This window comes from Amblyraja radiata, chromosome 1, assembly GCF_010909765.2.
Source record: "Amblyraja radiata isolate CabotCenter1 chromosome 1, sAmbRad1.1.pri, whole genome shotgun sequence".
Taxonomy (NCBI): Eukaryota; Metazoa; Chordata; class Chondrichthyes; order Rajiformes; family Rajidae; genus Amblyraja; species Amblyraja radiata.
The window spans coordinates 18,821,433-18,847,932 of NC_045956.1; the positions used below are offsets into that span (position 1 = coordinate 18,821,433).

General features: G+C 40.0%; 1 protein-coding gene across 3 annotated transcripts in view; it reads right to left on the reverse strand.

Annotated features, from left to right (window-relative positions):
- rapgef2 (Rap guanine nucleotide exchange factor 2) overlaps positions 1–26,500 on the reverse strand; it is a 96,407-nt gene that overhangs the window by 6,595 nt on the left and 63,312 nt on the right. For 2 of the 3 annotated variants that reach the window (XM_033018290.1, XM_033018272.1), the window contains 6 exons: positions 26,234–26,410; positions 24,874–25,026; positions 20,816–21,050; positions 18,761–19,335; positions 14,071–14,388; positions 7,112–7,187 (listed from right to left, as the gene is read on the reverse strand). In XM_033018290.1, the coding sequence (XP_032874181.1) occupies positions 7,112–7,187; positions 14,071–14,388; positions 18,761–19,335; positions 20,816–21,050; positions 24,874–25,026; positions 26,234–26,410 (1,534 nt within the window). The remainder of the gene's footprint in view (positions 1–7,111; positions 7,188–14,070; positions 14,389–18,760; positions 19,336–20,815; positions 21,051–24,873; positions 25,027–26,233; positions 26,411–26,500) is intronic. The other variant, XM_033018282.1, reaches the window with a different exon arrangement.

A 26,500-nucleotide genomic window follows, 5' to 3' on the forward strand; every position in this document is an offset into this window, starting at 1 on the left:
CCACTATCCTTTGCGTGGAAAAAAGTTGTTTTTATATTTCACTTCTGAGCAGCCTAGCTTTAATTCTAAAACTACTACCATTGTGTTTAGTGATACTATATATTAACTAACCCTTCAATAATCTGCCTACTATGTTCTGTTGTGCTGAAGCAAAGCAAGAATTTCATTGTCCTATCAGGGACACATGACAATAAACTCTCTTGAATCTGACCTGAAAGATAGCCTACATAGATAGCTTGCTCAGACAAGGCAATGCAAATGCCTCTCTTCTTACTGCATTTATGGATGGTTAGCTTTTAAGTTCTGACTCATAGTTTTTGAAAAATCAGGCTGTAGTTTTTTTCCAGTATCAAGATTTCGTCTGTATCAGGACAGCACGTTGGTGCAGTGGTAGAGCTGCTGTCGTATAGCGCCAGAGTCCCAGGTGCGATCATGACTACGGGTGCTATCCGTACGGAGTTTGTACGTTCTCCCTGTGACTGCATGGGTTTTCTCCGGGTGCTCCAGTTTCCTCCCACACTCCAGACGTGCAGGATTGTGGGTTAATTGGCTATATTATCCCTTGAGTGTAGGATGGTGTTAATACATGGAGATTGCTGGTCGGTGCCGACTCGGTGGGCCAAAGGGCCTGGTTCTGCGCTGTATCTGTAAAGTCTAAAATAGACTAGAAGCTGAAATCCTGGTTTTCAAGCTTTGGATGAAGAAAGGAGCAGCTGCGCAAGGCACCTTCAGAAGGGATTTTAAAAATTGACGTGCATCTGCTGAGCAATTGATCCAGCATATAATTCCGAAATTTAGAAGCTGAAGTTAATTTCAAATTTCCCTCAAACAAATTACAGCTGCAGAGATTTTGACGTTGCATTTATAAAGGAGAGAACTAGTTTCCTTTCCACTTTGCATGTTGAAATTCATCATCACCTTCAATATGCTAAAACAACTTTAGTCGGTTGAAGAAAAGGTTGTTTGAAAATCTAGACCCCACGCCTGACATGAAACTCATGGTGGACCGGACAGTAGTGATCCCTTCATGCTTCTGATACAATAGGCAGCTCCAACTGCATTTGAAAGATATTATCAGCAGAATTTCTGCAAAATCTGCCAAATTTACTGGAAAGATAAATAACCCACGTCAGTGCCCTCTCCCAGCATTGACGTCCTAATTACACTCAGACTAAATCATGTGCCTGTCATCAGACTCCTTAAACAAATGTTCTTTACCCGAGTCTATCACGGGAAGAGATTGCCAGTTGGACATGGGAAAAGTTTCTATGATGTGCTCAAAGCCCCGTTCCCACAAACTCCTTGAGAATATCTAACTCATGACCCATAATGTGGAGAAGAAATGTTATATAATGTCATCATGAGAACATTGTCCAGGTACTGGAAGCATACAGATGACCTGCTCAATGGTCAGAAGCAGCATGCCAACTCACAAACCACCCACCTACTCAAGGCACATGTTGCCCATCCGTCTGCAGATCACACACTAGCCTTATCAACGATCATGAGACCCACAAAACAGTGGGGCAAGTCATCACAATCTTGCAGGATAACTGAAAACAACTTTTTAAACAAAATGAGTAATCCTTTCTCTACGACCCTTTGATACAGTGAGCTCAGAACTCTGATCATTTTCTTGGTGAAAACAATATATTCTCATCTATTCACTAACACTTCTATTAATTATGTCAAATCCATGCCTCCCGGTATTGTAGTCTCTGCTGACAGTCCATCCTAATCATTCAGTATTGATCCCTAGTAATTTAGAAAAGCCTGAATGGTATCTCTCATCAGGCTCCTCTGCACCAAACAAAAGAATCTAAGAAGACGAGGAGAGGGGGAGGCGAGGAGAGGGGGAGGCGAGAGGAAGGGGATGGGAAGGGACGAAAAGGAGAGTGTGGCGAGAGAGGCGAGGGGTGGAGAGGGAGTTGGAGAGCTCAAAAGAGTGCAAGAGGTTTAACGAGGTAGATTCAGAGAATAGGCTATTACCTGTAGCTTATGATAAATCCGTTCAATCGTCTAATAACAGCAGAGGAAGATGTTGTTCCTGAATTAGATGGTACATGCTTTCAGGGTTTTTTCATTTTCTGCCCAACGGGAGAGGGGAGAAATGTGTATGCCCGGGGTTAAACGCTACTTGATTCTGTTGGCTGCTTTGGAGCATAGGTGGAATCGATGGGTAGGAAGAGGTGTCAGTTTGTGTGGCGGCTGAGCTACATCCACAACTCTCTGCAACTTCTTGTGGTTTTTCTTTTGTAACCTTAGACAATCTTCTTCACTATTTTGGTGCCACCTGTAAATCAATCCCTCATCTCAATCCAGAGATCTCAGCAGCCCGTTCAGGTGTGACAGAGCTTAAACAATATCTATAAATAAATAAATAAATAAATAAGCTTCAAATGCATCTCTTCAAACCTCACCTATTACACTGTATTCTCAATGTGGCCTCCTTTCCATCGGCAAGTCCAAGCATTGATTAGGTAACCACTTCACTAAACAGGTACACTCAGCCCTCCAAGGCCAGCTAGAATTCCAGTTGTTAATCATATTAACTCCCCTTCCAATATTGACCTTTCTGTCCTGGGCCTACTCAATTGCCAGAGTGAGGCCACACGCAAACTGGAGGAACAGCACCTCATCTTCCACTCGGGTAGCTTCATAACCCCCACCTTCTTTCTTTTCTGTGCCCACACACCAGGCACGTGCCGTGAGTAATTACTCAGGGTAGGCAGTCAGTCGGCTTTTTAAAAATCTTGAAAACCGCGCAAGCGCAGATTGTTCTCCTCTCCATAAGCTGTCAGTCGGCTTTTAAAAATCTTTAAAACCGCGCATGCGCAGGTTGGTCTCCTCTCTGGTAGGCAATCAGTCGACTTTTATAAAGTAATTTGTCTTCAAAAGCCTTATCTCTTAATAAAGTATTTAAAAACATATAGCTCAAAGAAATGTACTTATCACATTATTTGTACACAAACTCCATTCTTCTCTCTTTGCTTCTTATGATACTCTTAAGATAATTACAATCCATGTTTGAAAAACCCGCCAAGAAACTTGCGCTGCGCATGCGCAGTACACTGCGCAGCACATGCACGCAGTCCACGGTGCAAAGGCAGAATTTAAGCTGCCTTTATAGGCTGTTGTCATTGAAGGTTTGAAGCGGCATCGACGGCACGCGAGTTGCACATACTTTCGCGTATTACATGTACTGCGGATGAAAGACACGGGAGAATTATGCCTACCGAAGAGATCGATCTCTTAGGTAGGCATAATTCTCCCGTGCCTTTACTATTTATATTTAATAATTACCATTTTATAATTTTAGTCAGGGTAGGCACTGCCTACCTTGCCTAACCTGACGGCACGTGCCTGTCACAGATTCAGTGCGCACCCATTCCTATCCCATCCCTCTTGACCCCCCACTAACCCTGTCCCACATATCCTACCCTCTGGCTTTAACTTTCACTCCTCTTTTCTCCTTATCTGACATTCTTTTGACTTCTTCTCAACTCTAGACATTGTCGCATCTACCCATCTGCCAGTCAAACCCCTGTAACCTGTATCTACTTATCACCTGCCTGGCCTTGTCCCACCCACACCTCTCTATTCCAGCTTTCTCCACCCTGACACAAGGTCTGACGAAGGGTCCTGACCCATAATGTCACCTATCCATTCTCTCCTAAGATTAAATTTCAGTTGAGAGGATATTTTCACAAAAATATTCAGTCCACACAAACCAATATCAAATTATGAGTGGCCCTGGTTATATATTGTGCACATAAAAATAATTCTATCCTTGTATCCTTATTTTACATTTTTCGTCGTTTCATCTCAGGCCTTTGTCCTACCATCAGCATTCACAATATTCCACTCCCATTCAACTCTATATACTTGTTGTTCCAAATTCACGCTGGTTGATTATTATAATTATATCAGCATGAAGCCTGGGGTCAAGGAAAGAGCGTTCACGTCACGGCCCCGTTTTCACCAATTTTTCCACCACCTCGCACAAGAAGCACAAGAAGCGCAAGACAGACACCATTGTATGCAGAAGGCGATAAGTATGTTAGGCTCTGGCTGAACAACTTCTAATCTTGAGTGTGGATTCGATAAGAAGAAGCATGAAGCCTGTGCTCACTGCACTGTTAATTGACTTATCAAATTATTTTAGAGAAAAAAGTTGACTACTCCCAAGTATGTGCTTGCATCTTTTAAAGTGCTTTATGATTGCAGCAGCTGTTGGTAGATATTCTGAAATGGGAGCAATAACGGTACAATTATCAAACTACACTGTGGACATGTGATTTTCTGACGCTGTGCAGCAGACCCTGATGCAAAAGGTGGAAATACGACAAAAATGCTTTGTGTACAAAAAGCAATTGTTTTCTCTCCCCATGTATGATATGGAACTCAAGCACTGCACCCACCCCAAAAACAACCGTTAAATGGAAGTTAAGTATTGTGGTTTTCAGGAACCAAGATTCAAGAGTGTTCCGGCAATGGAACAAAGAAAAATATCAGATATGTCCCTGTTTCTCTTGCCTTTTTGGTGACATTTTTCAAGCAGGATTTCATCAAATCCTTAGGCTAATTTATACCAGAAAGATTACATTAATTTTGCAAATAAATAACTCTATACACTCAAATTCTGATTATATTATAATTTTTAACATTTATCACCCGATAAGATGGTTTTCTGATGCCCCAAGTTTTTGTAGCAGAACGGGAGTAGCAGTCAATTTGGTCACGTGTTAAATGTGTGAATTTAAATTATTTATTGTTTAAGCTATTAATTGAAATACTTAATAATGAATAGAATTTAATCCTGAAATAAAAATCTAGTATGCTCACCTATTTTAGCGATGTCTCATTCTGTTGTGTGACCCCCCCTCCTCCCCCACATTGAGTAATGTCGTGAATACTATTTTTAGCGCTATAACGGGTTTTTATTTGCACTCGTTGCAATTTTTTTTTTAATGTATGCAGCGCGATTATGACCCTGGCATGAACTATGAGCCTCGTGGTGGGTTACGTGCTGACATTTTGTAAGGGAGCTTCAAAATCAGTAAGTGTCCCATAGGTCTTATGTCTTATAAATAAAAACAAATTCTCATTTTGTTTATTCAAATTTTGAAAGTATTAAATTTTGGTCAAATTTTGGTCGATTTTGATCACAAATTAGCTCAAAAGGATCATAGATTGTCCCATTTTTTATCCTGTGGTATTTCATTACGATTTAATAACTTTCAAATTTGGCCACCCATGTCACATGTTGGCACCCTTATTTACGGAAACACCCATATACCAAATTTCCTCTATTTTCTAAAGAAGTAGAGGCATTGATGAGATTTCTTTGCAATTGCAACATGCTGGGACCCAGGACAGATCTTCAGAGATAGACATGTCGAGAAACCTGGAGCTGTGAGTAAAGTGTGAGTCTTTGGCGAGGAGGCTGAGGCAAGGAGGCGACACTTGATTCGAAATTTGTGATTTTTGGCCCATTGAAGAAATGGCAGAAAAGTGTGAGGTGTTGCATTTTGGGACGTCGAACAAGGGCAGGACCTCCACAGTAAATGATAGGCCTCTGGATAGTGTTGTAGAGCAGAAGGATCTAGGAGTACAGGGGCATTTGAAGGTCGAGTAAAAAGGCTTTTGGCACTTTGGCCTTCATCAGTCAGAGTATTGAATATAGGCGTTGGGAGGTCATGTTGCAGTTGTATAAGACGTTGGAGAGACCGCATTTAGAATATTGTGTTCAGTTCTGGGCACCATGTTTTTGGAAAGATATTGTCAAGCTTGAAAGGGTTCAGAAAAGAATTACGAGGATGTTGCTCGGACTAGAGGGTTTGAGCTATAGGGAGAGGTTGAGTAGGCTGGGTCTCTATTCCATGGAGTGTAGGAGGAAGAGGGGAGATCTTATAGAGGTATACAAAATCATGAGAGGAATAGATCAGGTAGATGCACAGAGTCTTTGCCCAGAGTAGAGGAATCAAGGATCAGAGGACATAGGTTTAAGGTGAAGGGCAAAAGATTTCATAGGAATCTGAGGGGTAACTGTTTCACACAAAGGGTGGTGGGTGTATGGAACAATCTGCCAAAGGAGGTCGTTGAGGCTGGGACTATCCCATCGTTTAAGAAACAGTTAAGACAGGTACATGGATAGGACTGGAGTGAAATTGACAAAGCGCAGGCAAGTGGGACTAGTGTAGCTGGGACATTGTGGGCCGGTGTGGGCGAGATGAGCCGAAGGCCCTGTTTCCACACTGTATCACTCTATGACTAAGAAACAAGAACAAAGTAGAAAGAAATCGACATGAACTAAGCACAAAATTAAGCAAAGCCTCATATTTAATCATTTCAGACTATTACCCAAATCAACTGGCAATGAACAAGAGAAAAAAATAATGTATGGTTCAAAGATGTATGTTATAAAACTGTTTTAGTCCATGGGGATATGGCATCAGTACTGTGATAGGTAAGACCTGTATCTTTGGGATAAAGTGTTGTTGCTACAGAAAGTATGTTTGGGGAGTTAATAATTGAAAACAATGTGGGAGCAAATAAAAAGGTATTTTGCATCATTCTTTATTAAAGGAAATACATGCAACATCCCAATGAGAGCAGAGGTAGATAAGTATAGGAGGAAAAGGTTACCAGAACGTTACAATCAGATTAGATATAATCTTACTGAATAGCTGAGTAGACACAAGGGGCCAAGTGGTCGACTCTCGGTCCTAATTTATGCCTGTCAGACAAGGATGACTACAGCACTTGTGCTTCAGCATATTAAATCTGCCAAATGCCAATTTGGACTGAAATTAGGAAATACTGCACCTTGAGTATGTCATTCAAATTTAGAGTATCATTGATGGTTGAAATTAATTCAAAAGGGGGACTTAAATAAAATATTCATACTTTGAAGATCATGGTTAGCCTGAAGAAGGGTCTCGACCCGAAATGTTACCCATTCCTTCACTCCAGAGATGCTGCCTGTCCCGCTGAGTTACTCCAGCTTTTTGTGTCTATTTTAACCATATTTAGTGCAAAAAAAAAATGACCCAAATTATTTGGCTCTGCCCTCTGAAATTATTTCTTGTTTCCTGAGTGATCTCTTTACCTTTTTGCTCTTTGCTTTCTGCTTTCCACTTCATGTTCTTTTTTAAATTTGTCAATTCTCTTTTTGTTTTCTGTTCCTGGTATCATGTGAGCAGAAGAAAAAAAACAGCGAGAGAAAGACATTACAAACAAGGAGATTAAGACCAACAAAGAGCGAGCCTGACATCACATATCACATAAAATAAAGAGCAAAGGATAAAGAGAGAGATGATGGAGGAGCGAATATGACCACATAAATGAGGCTAATTTCAACAATAAATTGAAGACTGATTGCTAAATATTATAAATAAACTGGAAAAAATGTGTAAGTCCAAAATGGGAGTGTGTTGAAATGCAGAACAAATATAACGTATTAACATAAACATACTGGAAACGATGCCAGGGAAAAGATGAATAATGTGGTTTTGTGCAATAAATGTGGAAATGCAAATATGGAATATGTCAGAATGCAGACATATTTATAATAACAATACAATACAAATATATAAGGGAATACAGAGATGCAAGCATAACAGAACAACGGCAATATAGCAGGACATAAAAGCTCGATTGAACAGCTCAGAGAAAGAAGCTGCAAATTGCAAAATAGTTTAAGATTGAGTGATATTTACAGATCTACTGAAAGTAGCATTCATTATTTTATACCTATCACCTCTGATATCAGAATGTATTTACAGTTCTGTGATCATTGTTTAAAAGTGAGGGCTAACACATTGACACCAATGAGGTAAAATGTTTTTTCCGAGCATTTTGAGCCTATGGAACCCTCTTCATTGACGGACAGTGGCAGCAGAATCTTTAATTTTTTTAAGTAAATAAGCATTTGATGAGCAGTGTTGAAAAATGACCATAGTCATGCACAATTGGAGTTGGAATTCCAATGAGGTCGGCAGTCAGAGCAGGCTAAATTGGAGTGGTTTACTCAAAATTCAAATGTTTATCAATAGCATCCTAATATCATAGCATAAACTTTTTTGGTCCTCTTTTGATGTTTCTCAAAGTATATTACCCCTTAATTTACTTTTGAATTGAAGCATTTGTCTGCCTAAGTGGAAATATGTTCCTCAGTTTGAAAAACAGCATTGAAAACATATTTATGTTCCTAATTCACTAAAATATAGAAAAATGGCAATTTTATTTATTCGGCAAAGCATAATGTTCCATGCAAGACATAAACTATACAAGTTGAAAGGGTGTCTCTCATAAAGGTTTTGAGATTTATAGTCCTGCTCTACATTTTGTCTTTGAACATCTTATATCCCGTATCAAACCTTTGAGATATACCCAATAGTCTTTTTTTTTTGTGAAAAAAAGAATCACTATAAACAATACTTAAAAAAATTAGTACCATAACTCAAAGTCTTGAGAGAGAAACATTTGTGCCGAAAGTGCTTTAGTGGTCCAGGAAAAGCCCAGCAAATGTGGTCATTCTAAGCAACATGAACTGCTAGTAGTTGTTACACTATATTTGACAGCTAGCAGCCAGTAAAGCTTAACATTACTCACTCCCGCCCCCCCCCCCCCCACCCCCTCATTTCTGCAAATCATAGAATCTTTCAAGCAATTGCATGGAGTACAAATATTTCTAGAAAAATCTCCCACATTATACTTTAACACTGGCTATGAAAAGCCTCATGCCATAGATGTATTTTTCAAGGATGGCGTGGCCCTATAAATTCTATCATGTACTGTAATATTTATCATGTCTTCCGCAACGGTCATCAAATTATTTCTGTGTCCTCTCTGCACAGAGGCACCCACCTCTGCAAAGGTGTGTTATAGGTGCAATGCACATGTGGGTTTCCTTTCTAAGATAAATCACACAAGAATGGCAAGCAGTAGCAGTTCTCAAGCCAAATGTGAAGCTTACTTCAGATACATAAAATGAAGGTACACAAAAATGCTGGAGAAACTCAACGGGTGCAGCAGCATCTATGGAGCAAAGGAAATAGGCAACGTTTCGGGCCGAAACCACATAAAATGAAGTCTAGTTCTGGAAACTGGTTACAAATAGTTAAAAACATAGCCATCGGTAGAAATCTCCCTTGGGGGTTACAAATTGTAGCTTACTGAGTTTGACTCCAACCATCCTTATTCTCAACAGCCACACCTGATTGTGAAAGTGATCCAGCAACTGATAATGAACCTTACTCACTGCCACATCAAACTGACTTTTGAGATTTCCTTGCCACCAACCATTTTTAGCTGCTGATATACTCCCCTTCTATTTGACCATTGGCCTCCCCTCTACCAATACATCCTATCTTACACGAGTTTCAAAACTGGAACTCAGCAAGTTTGGCACATCTGGGGAGGGAATGGACAGGTGACGTTTTGGGTCAGGACCCTTCTTTACTTGCTTATTCCACAACGGCAGATACCCCAGGGAAAATTTCTAAACTCATCATTTTGTTGATTGTTTTTTATTAGCTTGGAAATTATTTCACTACATACATTTAAAAGATTTAGTTATGTGATCAAATCTCATTAATTCAATGCAGGCACTGGCTTCTTCCAACGTTCAGTGGGTAAATAAAACAAAATCTAGAAGTGTGAAGAAATACTTTTTTGTGTAATAAAGCACTTTTTTGAAAGATTTCAAATGCTCCTACCTCACTTACATGAATCTGAATCATTTATCTCTTATCACAAGTGCTCCTGATTAATTGATAAAAATTTGGTTGTATGGTATTTCCAGATAATTCGTCCTAGAACCTTATCACTACTTCAGGTCTTACCACTCTTAATGTTAAAATGTATGTCATCTGGTCTTTGAACTTTTAAATGTAAGGATCAATTTGGCCAGGCCAACAGGTTAACTCCCCATAGTTAGATATCCTCAAGAAAATCTGTATTAATAACATGTCCTATGCGTTTTAGCAACCAACAGATTGCCTACCGTCAAAGCTATATGTATGGCTGGCTAAATACCTTGTCACATCATCTGACTATTTATTTGCATAGATTTTGGCCCAAATCAAACCACTTGTAGTTATAGATTAGTTTTCACTATGAATTAGTGAAAGGTTTGTGGGCCATTTATCTCTTGTCCTAGGTCTATGGCTCTCTTTTCCTAATGACATCACACTGACAACCGGGAACAGTGGCCAAGTAAGCACTCACATCTGGGAATAGTGGCATTTACAAACATTTAGAGGTCAAGATACAATTCTAACTTCTGGCATTTTGCTCCCGAAAGACCAGAAACTGTGCCAAATCTGGCAAACAGTGCTTCTCAATAAATCTCATAAATAAAGAACAAATCTTTAAACTACTGGTGATCCTTTTGAATGTACAGTTCAACACACATGACTAACGAGTGCATCAGGAAGGGGCAGAGTACATACACAGGAGTATACACCAGAAAGTAGAGGCAAAAAAGAAAATTTATTAGATACAATTATAGGCAAATATGAAAAAAATGAGGAAGATAACGGATACTTGATTAGGTCAGAATAAAGATTTTACTGGAATTAGTGAAAGTGAAAATTAAATAACAATTAAATGTGGTTTACCAGTCATGTATATGAATCCATGAAGTGTGGTGAATAAGGTTGGTGAATTATTGGTGAATTATTAACATTTTCTATCTCCACAGACACTGCCTGATATGCCCAGCATTTTTCTTTTGTTTTGGTTCAGAAATAGCTCTGCACTTCATACCTTTAACATGTTCTTCTGTTTGCTTTCTCACTCTCAGAAGTGCCAACATTAAAAGGAGCTCGCTTTCTCAATTTCCCAGTTCTAAAGAAGTCTTCAACCTGAAATATTGACTGATTCTCCAATGCTGTCTAACCTGCTGATTGCTCCCAGGATTTTCTATTTTTATTTTGGGTTTTTAATATCCAGAGTTTTTTTTGATTTTCAGTTACTGGTCTGATTTTCTAGACACATAGGCATTATATCAGTTTATTTATTCATGTGTTTTGTAGTCAATGCCTACTATGTTCTGTTGTGCTGAAGCAAAGCAAGAATTTCATTGTCCTATCAGGGACACATGACAATAAACTCACTTGAACTTGAACATTAACTATATCAACTATACATCAGTATATATATATATCTATCAGTACGCTGGCACAATACTTTCTCTCTGATTTATTAAATATAAATATGTATATTGATGCCTATGCTTTCTCTTCCCCAGGTTCTTTTACAAATAATCAGACATAACTCATCTGAACCTGAGGAAAGGATCCATGAACCAGTCTTCATCCACAAGAGTGCGGTGGAGAGAGTCAACAGGTTCAAGTTCCTGGGTGAAGATTTGTCCTTGGTCCAGCACATTGTTCAATCACAAAGAAAGCTCATCAATATCTCCACGTCCTTTGAAGATTGTGGAGATTCAGTACATCTCCAACTACTTAAGCAAATTTCTATAGGTGTATGGTAGAGAGAATATTGACTGGCTACATCACGGCTTGGTTCAGCACTTTGAATGCCCAGAAACAATGGAGACAACAGAGAATAAGAAGACATTGATCCATCACAGGTACTGACCTCTCCATTGTCGAAGGCAGATACATGATGCGCTGCCTCAAAAATGCAGACGATAGCATCAAAAGACCCACACCCCACTGGTCATGCTCTCATTTCACTCCTTCGAGTTTAATTTACTTCACTTGCATCTCCCCTTTTCCCTAATATAAATGCACATATTCCATTACTCATTTGATTAGACCATTATTGTATTTTAATATTCGTTTGATTACCCATTTGGTTATTTCATTAGTACTTTAATATTGTTTTGAACTATTTAGATTTTGCACTACCATCTTGCACCATTCTGCATTTAATGTTATATTTATTACTATCAGATTCATGGGAACAAGGAATTTCATTGACTCCCTGGTGTGAAAAACAATAAATTAATCTAATCTAATTACTCAGCTGCTTATCCGTTGCCATTGGTTACATGGGAAATATGAACAAAAAGATAAGGGAAGGAATTCAGCATCATGTGAACAAGGACGTTGCATGTCCCAAGCAACTGTGATTTACACTCTACTCAACTCCATTTTAAATCTCTCAGCATAATACGCCTTCCCTTTCATCTTCATTTGCTTATGGTAGACACAAAATGCTGGAGTAACTCAGTGGGACAAGCAGCATCTCTGGAGAGAAGGAATGGGTGATGTTTCAGGTCGAGACCCTTCTTTTGACTGATGTCAGGAGAGTGGGCGGGACAGAGATAAAATGTAGTCGGAGACACTAAGACTGGTGGGAGAAATGGGGAGGGGGAGAGGATGGAGAGAGAGGGAAAGCAAGGGCTATTTAAAGTTGGAGAAGTCAATGTTCATACCGCTGGGGTGTAAGCTAGCCAAGCAAAATATGAGGTGCTGATCCTCCAAATTCCGCCGGGCCTCACTCTGACAATGGAGGAGGACCTGGAGAGAAAGGTCAGAATGGGAATGGCAGGGGGAGTTAAAGTGCCGAGCAACCGGAAGATCAAGGCAGACTGAGCGGAGGTGTTCAGCGAAACGATTGCCAAACCTGCACTTGGTCTCGCCGATATACATGCGTTAACAGCTGGAACAGCAGATACAGTAGATGAGACTGGAGGAGGTGCAAGTGAACCTCTGCTCACCTGAAAAGGCTGTTGGGGTCCTTGGATGGAGTCAAGGGAGGAGGTAAAGGGTCACTTTCCCCTGCATCTCCTGCGGTTGCAGGGGAAAGCACCTGGCGAGGGCATGGTTTGGGTGTGAAGGGACAAATTGACCAGGGAGTTGCGGAGGGAACGGTCTCTGCGGAAAGCAGAAAGGGGTGGAGATGGGAAGACGTGGCCAGTAATGGGATCCCGTTGGAGGTGGCGAAAATGTTGACAAATAATATGCTGTATGCGACGGCCGATGGGGTGGAAGGTGAGGACAAGGGAGACTTTGTCCTTGTTATGAATGGGGGGAGGGGGAGCAAGAGCGGAGCTGCAGGATATCGAGGAGACCCGAGTGCCTCATCTATAATGGAAGAGGGGAACCCCCGTTCCCTAAAGAATGAGGACATCGATGACCTGGGATGGAAAACCCCATCCTGGGCGCAGATGCGGCGTAGGCTGAGGAATTGGGGATAGAGTCTTTACAGGAAGCAGGGTGGGAAGAAGTGTCGTCTAGATAGCCGTGGGAATCAGTGGGTTTGTACTAGATGTCAGTCAATAGTCTGTCCCCTGTGACGGGAGATGGTGAGATCTAGAAACGATAGGGAGATGTCGGAGTGAAATTGTGTGCAGGATGGAAATTAGTCGTGAAGTCAGTGAGATCTGCATGGGTGCAGGAGGTAGCACTGATGCAGTCGTCATTTTGCTTCATTTGCTTGTCCAGCTTTTCCGTTTCATTATAACTACACTATCCCTTTAGCTGTATGGAAAAAAATGCTGGATAATGAATCTACTTCTTAATTCCCGATTGTCTGCTTTTAGGTGTCCACCTTAACATTCTGACTTCTCGCCTGCTCCACATTGGGAACATCTCTTAGCTGACACTATATATCTGTACCTTTCAGAGTTTTAAAATTCTCTATTTGGTTATCCTTCAGCCTTTTCTTCTCAAAAGGCACAATCCATTTTATCTTCCTTGTGAATAGCAAATCCAAATGATGATTTAATATATCTGCTACCTCCCCAATATTATAGGTGGTATTGTCCTGAATTACTGTATGTCAACCCAACCTTTATATTTAGCTAACATTAGGGTAATTTAAAAAAAATCACTCTCAAGGATTAACTATCCAAGTTCCTCACATGTTGCTCTTTACGATATATAGATATTCACCATTGAAATACCTTTTCTTTTCATTCCCACACTATTTCAATAAAGTCGCAAGTGACTAAACACTTCAGATATTATTCTGTATTTATAATTGTAATTTAGCATGCTCTTCTGAACTCTATAGATTATAGCCACTTGCACCAGCATTTAATTATACAAAAATACAACTCATACATCAGAATAATAATTAGTTACTTACCATCCTCATCTTCTGATGGTAAACCTTGAGCCTGCAGATGAACTAGTCTGGGGTCTGACTCATTTGGCTTGTGCCACTGAGGCTTGCTTAGAGGCCTAACCTGTGAGTGACTGACCATATGTGAAGCTGCATTTTGCACAGACGAATGGCCAATGGTATCACAAGATCTTGCCACAAATTGTGATCTTTGTAGTGCTACATTATAATCTGGAGGCTTCATTGCTGGATGTCGATGACCTTCTTGGAACTCTGCAATTGGAATGCCAACATACCCCGGAGGTGTTGGCGGTGGCTCTCGATATCTGCCCTCTTTACGTGCTGTAGTGTAAGAATACAGGAGCATAAGATATGATTAATATGTACAAAAAACACTCCCCCACTTATGTAAGGGTTACGTTCCGTAAACCCTCGAGTCATATTTTATGCAAGTTGGAATCACAAAGAACTGCAGGTGCTGGTTAATACTCAAAACAACACAAAGCGTTGGAGTAACTCAACAAGTCAGGCAACATCTCTGGAGAGCATGAATAGGTGAAGTTTTGGGTCGGGACCCTTCTTCAGACTGATTCAGTCTGCTGAGTTACACCAGTGTTTTGTGGCATTTCAGTTTTAAAAACTAGGCGCCGGATGCCGCTAGTGTGCACCAGTGAGTCTTTCTTCACCAACTGTCACATCATCCAGTTGATGCAGATGTTGTCATGGTTCACATTGTAGCACCTGGCTGACAGAGCTTTCTTCAGTCTGCCGCCACCGTTAGGATGCGCTCGATCACCATGGGGCTCCCTCCCCTCTCACCAACTGTCGCTTCTTCCTGTCCCTCCATCGCTGCCGCCTTCTCCTGTCGCTTTGTCTACTCCCCGCTTCACAGCTGCCTCCTCCTCCTCCCCCACAGTCAACGATATATTCCAAGGTGGAAGATGTCCTCAATTGCGGGCGTAGGGGGAGGAGAGGCGTTGGGTGGGGGGGGGGGAAGCAGAACAGGCGACAGCCGACAGGAATAAGCAACAGCTGGTGAGAGGGGAGGGACCCCACGGTGACCGAGTTCATCCTGTTGGTGGCAGCGGTCTGAAGAAAGTGCAGTCGACCATAGGCTACAACATGAGCCGCAACAACAGCCACATTCAACTGAACAGTGAAGGTGGTCTCGCTGGTACGCCTTGTGGAAGATGTTGGCACGTCTGCTGGGTGTCGCTCTCCACCGCCTTTCCAGTGTCACAAGTGGACAAAACTGGAAGAGCAGCAAGCCCAGGCAATGCTTTTATATCTATGATCCTGCCGTTGCAATGCCCTTCAGGTCATTCAGGAAATAGGACCATCTATTGTGAATTGTTTACGTAGGTACAAGTTTACTCAACTTACCTATCACATAAGTTGGGAAGTGCCTGTAATTAGGTTCAGAACAACAACCATACTTTGCCGACAATAACAAGATTTAAATTTAAAGAGTGTTTTTAAACTGTTAGAATTTACGAGCACACTAATTATGTCATTTGAGAAAGGTTTGACGTAAATAGCAGAAAAAAAGATGGCAAATTGTAAATCCCATCACTAGGATAAATTAAATATTAACAAAGCAAAAATGTTTCCAAAGGTCTAGTGAAAGAACAAGTCCCTCAGACTCTGTTCCGTCTTTGTGAACCAATTTTTCCAATCTCAGAAAAGCAAATTCATGAGGAAAGTATCAAGTGATGTTCCTTTGATAAATCTAATTCAACTGCAGCATTCAAAAATAAAATAAAGCAAAGGCAGCAAAAGGACTTTGAAGACACAAGCAGACACAGTACATGCTGGTTTACAAAAAAAAAAGTGCTGGAATAACTCAGCGGGTCAGCCAGCATCTCTGGAGAACATGGATAGGTTACATGGATATAATGGTTTTAAAGGACAATGCATATTTATTATTTAAACTAATAACTTAAATAAAATATATGTTGTGTAAATGGATAGAAAAAGTAATCTGTAAAAGTTATTTTATAACTCATAGCTTAGCACTGTGACGTTATACCACGTGCAGGGACATCAGACACCATGCGATATATCATTGCATTCCATGACTGGAAATACTTTCCCAAGGAAAAAGGCATCCGCTAATCTCATTTTGTTGACTAATATATTGCATTGGAAACAATTGCTATTTACACATAAATAAGATGACTGTAATTTCAAAGTTCTATCTGCTTTATGATACAAATTTTCTTGGCACACTAATCAACATTGTTCTTCACATGGGCATGTGCCATCTGAGAGTATTTTTAGCCCAGTAATTTGTTTTGTAGCTGACATTTATATTTGGATAATTTGCTTTAGCAACCATTTACAAAATGATTAAATCGCTCATATGCAGTGGCAAAAAAAAACTACTCTAGGCAATGCTCTTTGTTCAAATCTTTGCACGAATGAATACTTTTAATCTTTTTTGTACTCTTAAAATAACAGTTTTATCACTGCGCATGAAATGAGAAAGTTATCCTAGGAATCTATGCTACATTAACTTTAGTAATGTAGCGTATACAATTGGTGCTACAAGATTGCAAAAGGATAGGGGAAATATACTTTAAAATGTGTGCCATCGTTAATATGCGAATTAGTCTCCACCGGTTTTGAATGCCTGACTTATGGACATGTGGTACTTATAAACAAGCATTTCGGGAACGGATATAAAGGAGGAAAGATATACTGACTGTTGCAGGCCAACGGGAACCTTGTGCCAGGTCAGAATGGGCATTTCAACGTGCTCTCCTCAGCAGCCCCCACCCCATCACCCAAGCCACAACAATCGGGAGCTAGATTAAGCTGAGCAGAGATGGGAACACAGTGCAAACTCACTTGCTGAGTCCACGATGCCGGCTGGTGGCTGTTCTTCCCGAACCTGCTCTCCCTTCCGTTACAGCTGTTTCTGGGATCCACTCTCACACACTCTTTTCTTTGGTTCCGACTTACAAACAGTTTTAGTTCTGAAACAATTCTCAGAAACGTAACCGCACTGTAACCGGAGAACTGTCTGTAAAAGCACGGTTGGACCTCACGTCTGTTCTGCTATTTAATATAACCATGATTAATCTGACAGCAACCCAACTTCATATTCTTTCTATTCTTCAGTCTCTTATCGCAAATCTACCTCTTTTTTAGAACTATTCTATTCAAAAAAAAAACTCTACCTCCACCACCTTTTAGGAAGAGACATACAAAGATTCATGATCCCCAAAAGGATGACCCATTATCTTTTAACTGTGATCCCTAGTAGCATAATCTCCCAGGAGAATAAATAACCTTGCACATCCACCGTACCAACAACCCCAAGGAGCCCACAATATTTTAAAAAACAAATTCACTTTTGCAGTGAAATCTATAAAGAAAAAATGTTGTTGATGACTTAAAAAAACAATTTAATGGATGTCCTACATCTCGGTCTACAGCATAATGCACCTGGAGTATTGCGTACAGTTTGGTCTTCTAATCTGAGGAAAGACATTCTTGCCATAGATGGAGTACAGAGAAGGTTCACCAGACTGATTCCTGGGATGTCAGCACTTTCATATGAAGAAAGACTGGATAGACTCGGTTTGTACTTGCTAGAATTTAGAAGATTGAGGGGGGATCTTATAGAAACTTACAAAATTCTTAAGGGGTTAGACAGGCTAGATGCAGGAAGATTGTTCCCGATGTTGGGGAAGTCCAGAACAAGGGGTCACAGTTTAAGGATAAGGGGGAAATCTTTTAGGACCGAGATGAGGAAAACTTTTTTCACACAGAGAGTGGTGAATCTCTGGAATTCTCTCCCGCAGAAGGTAGTTGAGGCCAGTTCATTGGCTATATTTAAGAGGGAGTTAGATGTGGCCCTTGTGGCTAAAGGGATCAGGGGGTATGGAGAGAAGGCATGTACAGGATACTGAGTTGGATGATCAGCCATGATCATATTGAATGGCGGTGCAGGCTCGAAGGGCCGAATGGCCTACTCCTGCACCTAATTTCTATGTTTCTATAATCTGAAAACACCAAGGACATGGAGATGAAAGAGTGCTAAACTTCCGTCTCATGCACTCATATTGTAGGCCAGATCAATAACTGCGGCGGAACTGGGAATAAAGGCGAAGAGTGCAGTACAGGCCAGAAAAGTAGTGATATTAAAAGAAGGAAAATTATATAGTAGCTTTCACAAAAATTAAAAAATATATTGACCAAATCACATGTGGTGAAAGGCAGGTCTGAGATAGTTGGAGGTGAGTGTTAGTGTTCTTGATAGTCCACTCTTCCCACTTTCCATCCAGCCTCAACTTTATGCCAGACAGGCTAACATAGGAACAGCAATTCTTTCAAAATGAATGGAGATCTTAAACCCATCAGAAAAGATTACTGTGGTTATTTTGAGTTTTTAGTAATTTTTGTGAGTATGTTAACATGTTTTAATTATTTCAATTTTAATTGTTGAATTAAAAAAATGAATTTAAGTCTATCTGAATAGATTAAAAAATGTTTTTGTCTGATACTATTGAGGGCACTGGAAGGAGTGGTCAGCTTGTTCCATCTCTCACATCCACGAACAATGTGGGTGGGCAGAGAGAATTGGGTAGATTCTGGATGGAAAATAACAACTGATTATTTTCAGGTTTTCTAGTAAATTAGATGTGGAGCATAATCTTAGTTTAGACAAATAACCTGTAACTGTGGTATAGATCCATTGAACACTTACCAATGAGACCTTTTGCTGTAGATGAAGATGCTGCTATATGAGAAGATCTCACAGTTTGATTAGAATCTTCTCCAGATAACGTCGTAGTGCTTCCGTCAGAGTCAACCGATACATCCTTTCCACCCCTCCGTTTTATAGTTCCTGTGTCACCTTCGGAATCCTCTGCCCAGTAACCTGGCGATGATGCCCAGCTACTCCTGGACTGAGCATGAACAACAGTGTCTTTGGGTTGGCCTTGCCTGTTCAATTTTGTGCCACGCTCAGAAAACATGGTTTGGTCCATCTGGCTGCCTGTAGCCCACATGGTCGTTAGACCTGTTCCTTCAGCAGGGCTCTCATAATGAAGATTTCCCAAACTACTAAGCGTTTCCCAACTCTTTTGGTGTTGAATTGTTTGGATGTTATCGTGTGATCCACTCGAACAAGAAGTCCAACTTCCTCTACCACTATCCGCTGCATCAAGGGACGTCCGGTCTCCTTGGTCCTGAGTTAACTCTTCCATGCTTGGTGAAGATAGTACTGCTGCTCCTGTATACAGACTTCCTCTGCCATCTGTGCCGGGTGGTGTGTACGAACTAAATAAAACATAACATTTGTTTTAAATGCTGGACATAAAATAATGATGTCCATTATCTCGTATAACTAAATTGACGGCACCTTTATAATCAGGAATAAAGATCTTCCCATGCCACAATTAAAATTAACTTCTTTAATATCTCTTTTCCAGTTTCACAAAGGATCGCATTTCTGAAATGTTACTCAGCTTCTCCTTCCACACATGATGCCAAGTATTTTTCAGTTTTTATGCCACTTTGATCACATTTCTCTTATTCCTTGCAGCACCAAAAAACGGCCAGTTTCAAATACTTCTCCATCATGAGCAGTTCTGACACAGAGAACAAAACACATGGAAAGCATCGAAATGACATCCAGGAGTCTGTTATCTGCCACCAAGGAATCTGGAAGTTGATAATAAACACCATTGTCTCTTTCTCTAATTAATAAGATTAGAACACCATTGTCTCTCTGGATCCTGACAAGTCTAGTGCCACAGAGGAACAAGGCATTACTGACCCCTCCCCACTCCCAGGATTATAGCATTTCCTCTTGTCCGCAGACAACACGCTGATCCGTGCTCCACAAGGTAGTCCCATACTGTACCTTCAGTTGGCAATAGGTTTATGAGCATCAGATACGATTGTAAGATTAAGATATGTTCTAAATCAGCTTGAGAGAATGGTCAGTGTGAAGGATGGAATTGATGGCATATTGAGTTTGCGGTACGATCCGATGATAATAACGTTTATCTAATTAATGGTAGACAAAAATGGTGACTAAGATTTAATATGAGATAAACATTGTGAAAGCACAGATGTAGTCAAAAGACGTGGTGAAGAGCTTGACTTCAATGTCATTGAGATACAAATGAAAGTTGCCCTTATGCCTATGGATAATTATGTAATACTGAATTATGAAAGAATCATAAAAAAATAGACTATAAAGCTTACTGTGTAAGTGTAGAAAGGGAATTAATTTATAGTGATGCTCTGTTATAGTGTCAAAAATGAACAGTGCAACCAAATAAGACCTGGGGAGAAACACAGTCGGACATACTGCTAATGCTCAAGAAAATACAAGTACCTCACATGGAATAAAGCAAGAGTCTTATGCCGAGAACATTTGTGAGTGGTTTGGCCTATCTGACTCGCTAAATTTCAAATGGTTAATTGGAGGAATTCAAATTTGGTTAAAGTTAATAGAATTTCAGGTCAATTTTTTATCTGATTTGAATGAAGTAACTATGCCTCTGACCACTGAACAAATGGATAAGTAAAATCAATTTGTCATTTGTATACTTTGGGAGATTAACTCAGAAATTAATGTCAATCAGTAGTCAGCATGGGAAGCATGGCAAGATAAAATACATGTTTTTTAATCAGAAATCACTGTAACCTTCGACCTAAATCAGAATTAACCGAATTACAAACCTCTTGGAGCTGCATCATTTCAAACAGCAGCTAAGTGCTTGATAATCAACAAAGAAATTGCTCTAACCTGATATAGTATTGATCTGGATCAGCCACTGATCGTTTCTCCAGTCTTCTTTCTACACCCAAGCCTAAAGTTGAATCTATAACACTGACAGAATGTCGCTGTCGTCGGTCATCATGCAGGTTGACAGAGACTGAGTCAAAGGAGGAATTGCTAACAATACTGGAGCGGGAGGAGATTTCACTGTGACCAGAGTCCGAAAAATTATCAGCAGTGGCACTGGGTGCCAAAATAAAACCTGGAAAACACAAAAACATGAAACTATTAATCCAACGTATTATAGGTAAGCTCTGCTAATTAAAAGCTGAAGGGGGAATGCAGGGGAGAGGAAAGAGGAATAATCAGATTTACATAACATACTGCTTCATATCTCTTGCTTTAAGTGACTTAATCAGTGAATATCTACTGGCATAAAAAGGCCAATCGATTGAGTACATTAGAGGAAGCCACAAGGACAAAGGAGTCACAGAACAAAAACATAAAAATAAAATGCCAACCAGGTTCAAGCAGAAATATTTGGTTACAGAAAGATAATTCTAATAACATTTGAACATAACTTATATTCTTTAGCAGGATTTAATAAAATGATTATTGTTAAAATATTCTGTACCGGAAATATCTGCAAAAGAGAAATAACTTGAGGCGCATGTGTGCCAAAGTACAATTTGAATCTACAAATAATAATTAAATATCAGAATTAATAAACAATTTAAGCACCGGGTGAGTAACAAGCATTGGACATGTCTAGTTTATTAAAAAATGGCATAATAAAATAATCATCAAATAATCGCCGCATGCTAACAATTTATTTTTGCAAAAAAACACTTCTTAATCATCTGTTAGGTTGAAAACACTAAAACAAACAGCGACTGCACATTTGAAGCCGTTACAAGCTGCTTCTCTTCCTGATGATGGCAGCTCAGATGTTCTAAAAAAATGATCTTAATGTAGAATAAAGAACTGTTAGAAATCAAATTTTTGAATTTATTATGCCAATATGTTCTTATCCAATGTGACTGCACTCAGGTCACGATAATTAATCTTTCTTTAAAAATTATCTATCACTCTCCAGCAATTTTGTTTTCTGACTTTTCATCGTTTCTCTTATCTGGCACTTTGTTGCTCCATTATCTATGACAGGGATGCAAACTGCAATTTTCAAACCAGCCTATTTATACTATCATTTAGTAACACTCATCCTAGTTAGGCACACTCCTGTTTATCATGCCAGGTGGCTCTCATATTCAGTTGAATATCTTGAGGTTGATGGCTCTCTGCCTTCCGACAATGTTATATTTTGCTCTATATAATGACACCCATCCAAGGAGTTCATGATGCACAGTTGGAAGCTGGTAAACAGCCCAGCACACCACCAAGAATTGCATCTATGCAAATTTATCTATAGCTGAACAATGTTCAAATATCATTCCTTACTAAATGCAAAAGAGAACTATTCAGTCCTTGGGACCATGCTGGCATCCAATAGAGCAATCCAATCAGTTCATCCTCCCTCATTGTTTCCATGCAATCTTATAACTCATCTTCTCTCACATGCCCATGAGCCACCTCCCCCCCCCCAATCCTTTCAATATATACCTATACCAAAGGAGATTTACAGTAGCTAATTAACCTTTCACCATCGATTAGAGATGTTGGAAGAAACCAGTGAACCTGCTGGAAATCTCCGTTGGTATAATCTCCTTCTTGACCAGTGCAACACCACTGCGCTGGTCAAGATGGCACAGCAACGACTGTTCTTTCTGAGAACATTGAAAAGGACTGGTCTGCCCCAACAGCTGCTGACAACCCCCTATCGCTGCACGACAGAGAGCATACTATCGTATGGCATCTCTGTGTGGTATCTCAGCTGCACGGAGGCGGAGAGGAGAGCTCTTCAGCACGTCGTCCACAGAGCGCAGAAGATCATTGGGACACCGCTACCAGCCTTGGAGGGCATCTACCACACACGATGCCTCAGGAAGGCCGTCAGCATTCACAAAGACTCCTCACACCCTTGTAATGGACTGTTCAAACTACTTCCTTCCGGCAGACGTTACAAGGCCTTCTACGCCCGCACCTCCAGACTCGGGAACAGCTTCATTCCCAGAGCTATAGCTGCTCTGAACCGGCCCTGCTGAGTGCCCCCACCCCCATGGACTGTCTCCCTCGGATGGTCACGTCGCACAAACACATCTGCACTTTAGTCTGTTTTGACTATTTTACAGTTGTAATGTTCTTTGTACAAACCATGTTCTAAACCTAAATTTTAGTAGTTACTAAGTTATGATGTCGGATGGAAGCTGCATACCCAAATCTCGTTGCACTTATGTGCAATGACAATAAAAGATATTATTATTATTAAATCCGTGCAGTCAGAAGAAGAATATACAATGGATGAAATCCAAGGCAGAAAGGTCAGTGTGCGCATGGGAATGGAGTTAATATGGTTAGCAACTGGAAGATCCAGGAAGCCTGGCAGGCTCAAAATTTGGGACTTTAACAGGTGCACTAAAGGCAACATTCTACAATTTTACAAAATGTTATGTACTTTAACTAGTAAATTCAGATGATATCAGGTGTAGCTATTTCCTGGCATGTGTTAATTTCAACAATGTTTAATTACATGGCTTCATTCCATTGCTTCATATTGATAATTATTTTAACACATCTTAAAACAAACAAGAGAAAAATATGGTGGAAATTTGTTTTGCTCTAAACGGCAAAGGTATAAAATAACCATTATCAGGAGAAAACTGCTCCTTCTGTCCTCAAAGTACCCATGCTTCTCAAACTTTGAAGAAAATCATATAATTATGTAGCAAAATACCCGTCAACAAATAAGAACAAGGATAACTGGACCTATATTCACACTTTACAATGGAACTAGGTTACCATTTTAGTCAGCTGTAGTTTAGAACTGCGTAAATTCAACAGGAATGAGTAGGTTAACATATGATTGTCGTTTGACAGCACTGGGCCTGTACTCGCTGGAGTTTAGAAGAATGAGGGGGGGGGACCTCATTGAAACAAACCGAATAGTGAAAGGCTTGGATAGAGTGGATGTGGAGAGGATGTTTCCATTAGTGCAGTGGTTCTTAACCTTTTTGGCACCAATACGCGCATACGCGAACAAAAAATTGTATGTGGTATGTACCTCTGTTAGGTTCCTAAACATGGGCTCAACAAATTGATATGTTATTTGTGTCCCCTTCATGACCCCCGGCAAAGCTCCAAACGACCCCCATAGGCCAGGTTAAGAACCTCTGCATTAGTGGGAGAGTCCAGGACTAGAGTTCATAGCCTCAGAATTAAAGAATGTTCTTTTAGGATGGAGATGAGGAGGAATTTCTTTAGTCAGAGGTTGGTGAATCTGTGGAATTATTTGCCACAGAAGGATGTGGAGGCCAAGTCAGTGGATATATTTAAGGCAGAGATAGATAGATTCTTGATTAGTTCAGGTGTCAGGTTATGGGGAGAAGGCAGGAGAATGGGGTTAGATAGATAGAGATAGATCAGTCATGATTGAACTGCAAAGTAGACTTGATGGGCCGAATGGCCCAATTCTGCTCCTATCACTTATGACAATCTCATGAACACTAACCAGACATATCCAGAAATTAAAGCTGAACGTCATACCAATGAACTGAATTCACAAACCAAATTCTGAATTTAGATAGGATGAAATATATGTAATGCATCTTTGACAGTATTTTTAATAGTTCAATTCAGAATAATGAAAAAAATAAGTCCAAATATGATTGCATATAGTTTTTGCATTTGTTTGCAAGTCATATTCAACATTATGCCCTACTATAAGGAACTAGTTTCAGTATGAAATAAAGTAAATCTAGGCTGCATATACTACATACATCTGCAAAGTTCTCATAAGACATGAAAAGCTACTGGAGTGCAGTGATGCAATAGATTTGGCAATATTGTATGATGCAGATTGAAAATTTCATAGCACATTAGCGTTTCAACTTTAAATCATCAAATCATCAAACTGTCTCTTCATTGTTTTCATACCTGGAGGCCTGGTGCATTTTCTTTCTAAAACTCACCTTTCCTTGGTGATGTCTGAGGAGATGTAGGAGGAGATGACAGCTGGGATGATGTGTTTGATATGGTATCTTCTGCCTGCTTTTTATTCCGATCCAAATTTCTTTCTTCAGACAAAGACAGAATTTTCTTCAAAGCTTGAGGAGAATGAGTACCTTAAGAAAATAAGTTAACGCAGCCATGTAATTAAATCTTGTTCAGCTCAAGCAAGTAAAAATAATGCTAAACAGAAATGTAATGATGGAAAAGAAATATATATATTCATCAGCTTTTGCAACAATAATATGTGTCCAACACTTAGGTTATTCTTAAATAGCATTAATCTTGACAGTACATTTGTGCTGGTGCAGCTACAATTTAATTGTAATATCTGTGGAGTATCAATATTGCCTTAGTCATCTTGGTAATATTTACTTTAATTTACTGCACATCTTGCGGCAGTTTTCTCCAAGCTGATGTCAAGATCACATGCCTTAAAGACACGATAACTATATTTGACATAGCCAGAGGCATTGGTACTGCATAATAGAGTAGGGTAATAGAGAAGAAATTGGAGGAAGCATACTCTCATTTTTGGGTACAGGCAACATTCTGTCAATGAGGCAGACTGTTAGCAATATGTTTTCTGTGCCAAGATAAACCCAAAATGCTGGAGATACTCAGCGGGATAGACAGCATCTCTGGATAGAAGGAATGAGTGACGTATCGGGTCGAGTCTGAAAAAGGGTTTTGACCCAAAATGTCACCCATTCCTTCTTTCCAGAGATGCTTCTTGTCCTACTGAGTTACTCCAGCATTTTGTGTCTATCGTCGGGGTAACCCAGCAGCTGCTGTGCCTTCCTACGCATGTCTTCTGTGCCTGCTAGGTTTCCAAAGTTGCGGTAACAGGAAGTAACAGCAAACCCATGTTTTTGCAGTGAAGTTATCACTATTAGAAATCCTTAGGGGAGCCAGCATCATCAATAACCCACACCGCAATGGCCATGCTCTCATTTCACTCCTGCTATCAGGAAGATGGAATACAAGTCTGAAAACAGTAATATACAGTTTCATCCCAACAACTATCAGGCTATTGAACACTATGAACCCCGAATAGCCTGGGTTGCACTAGCAAGAATTTCATTGCTCCGTTTCAGAACAATGGCTTTTGACTCTCTTGAATGTATCATATTTCTGCCCCAAACTGGTGCGCATTTTGACCATCAGCATCAATTCCCCAAAATGTGCAATGCTTACAGATTTACCAAGCTATGCAATTTCTATCCCAAACATTAATTTTCAGCCACATACGGATCTTCATGCAAATATTTTCAGGAAAATAGATCAAAATCAGAGTACTGAAGTAATTTCTAAAAATATTACCAAATGGAGGTAGGTCTTTAACTTGCACTTTCTTGCGTGATGGATATAATGATACAGCTGGGACCTGGAGGACCTGATTCACTTTCTGCTGCTTCTGTTGCTGTGCCCCTGATCTTGGAGCAACTGGAGACGTATCTGAAAGTTTGCCTGCTTTTCTTTCTCCTGCATTCTTGGGTACTAGGTAACAAGGAAGAGATTTTTAAAACATGTTTACAAAACCAAAATACAGACATGCTGAAAATCTAATATAAAACCACAAAAGTGTGA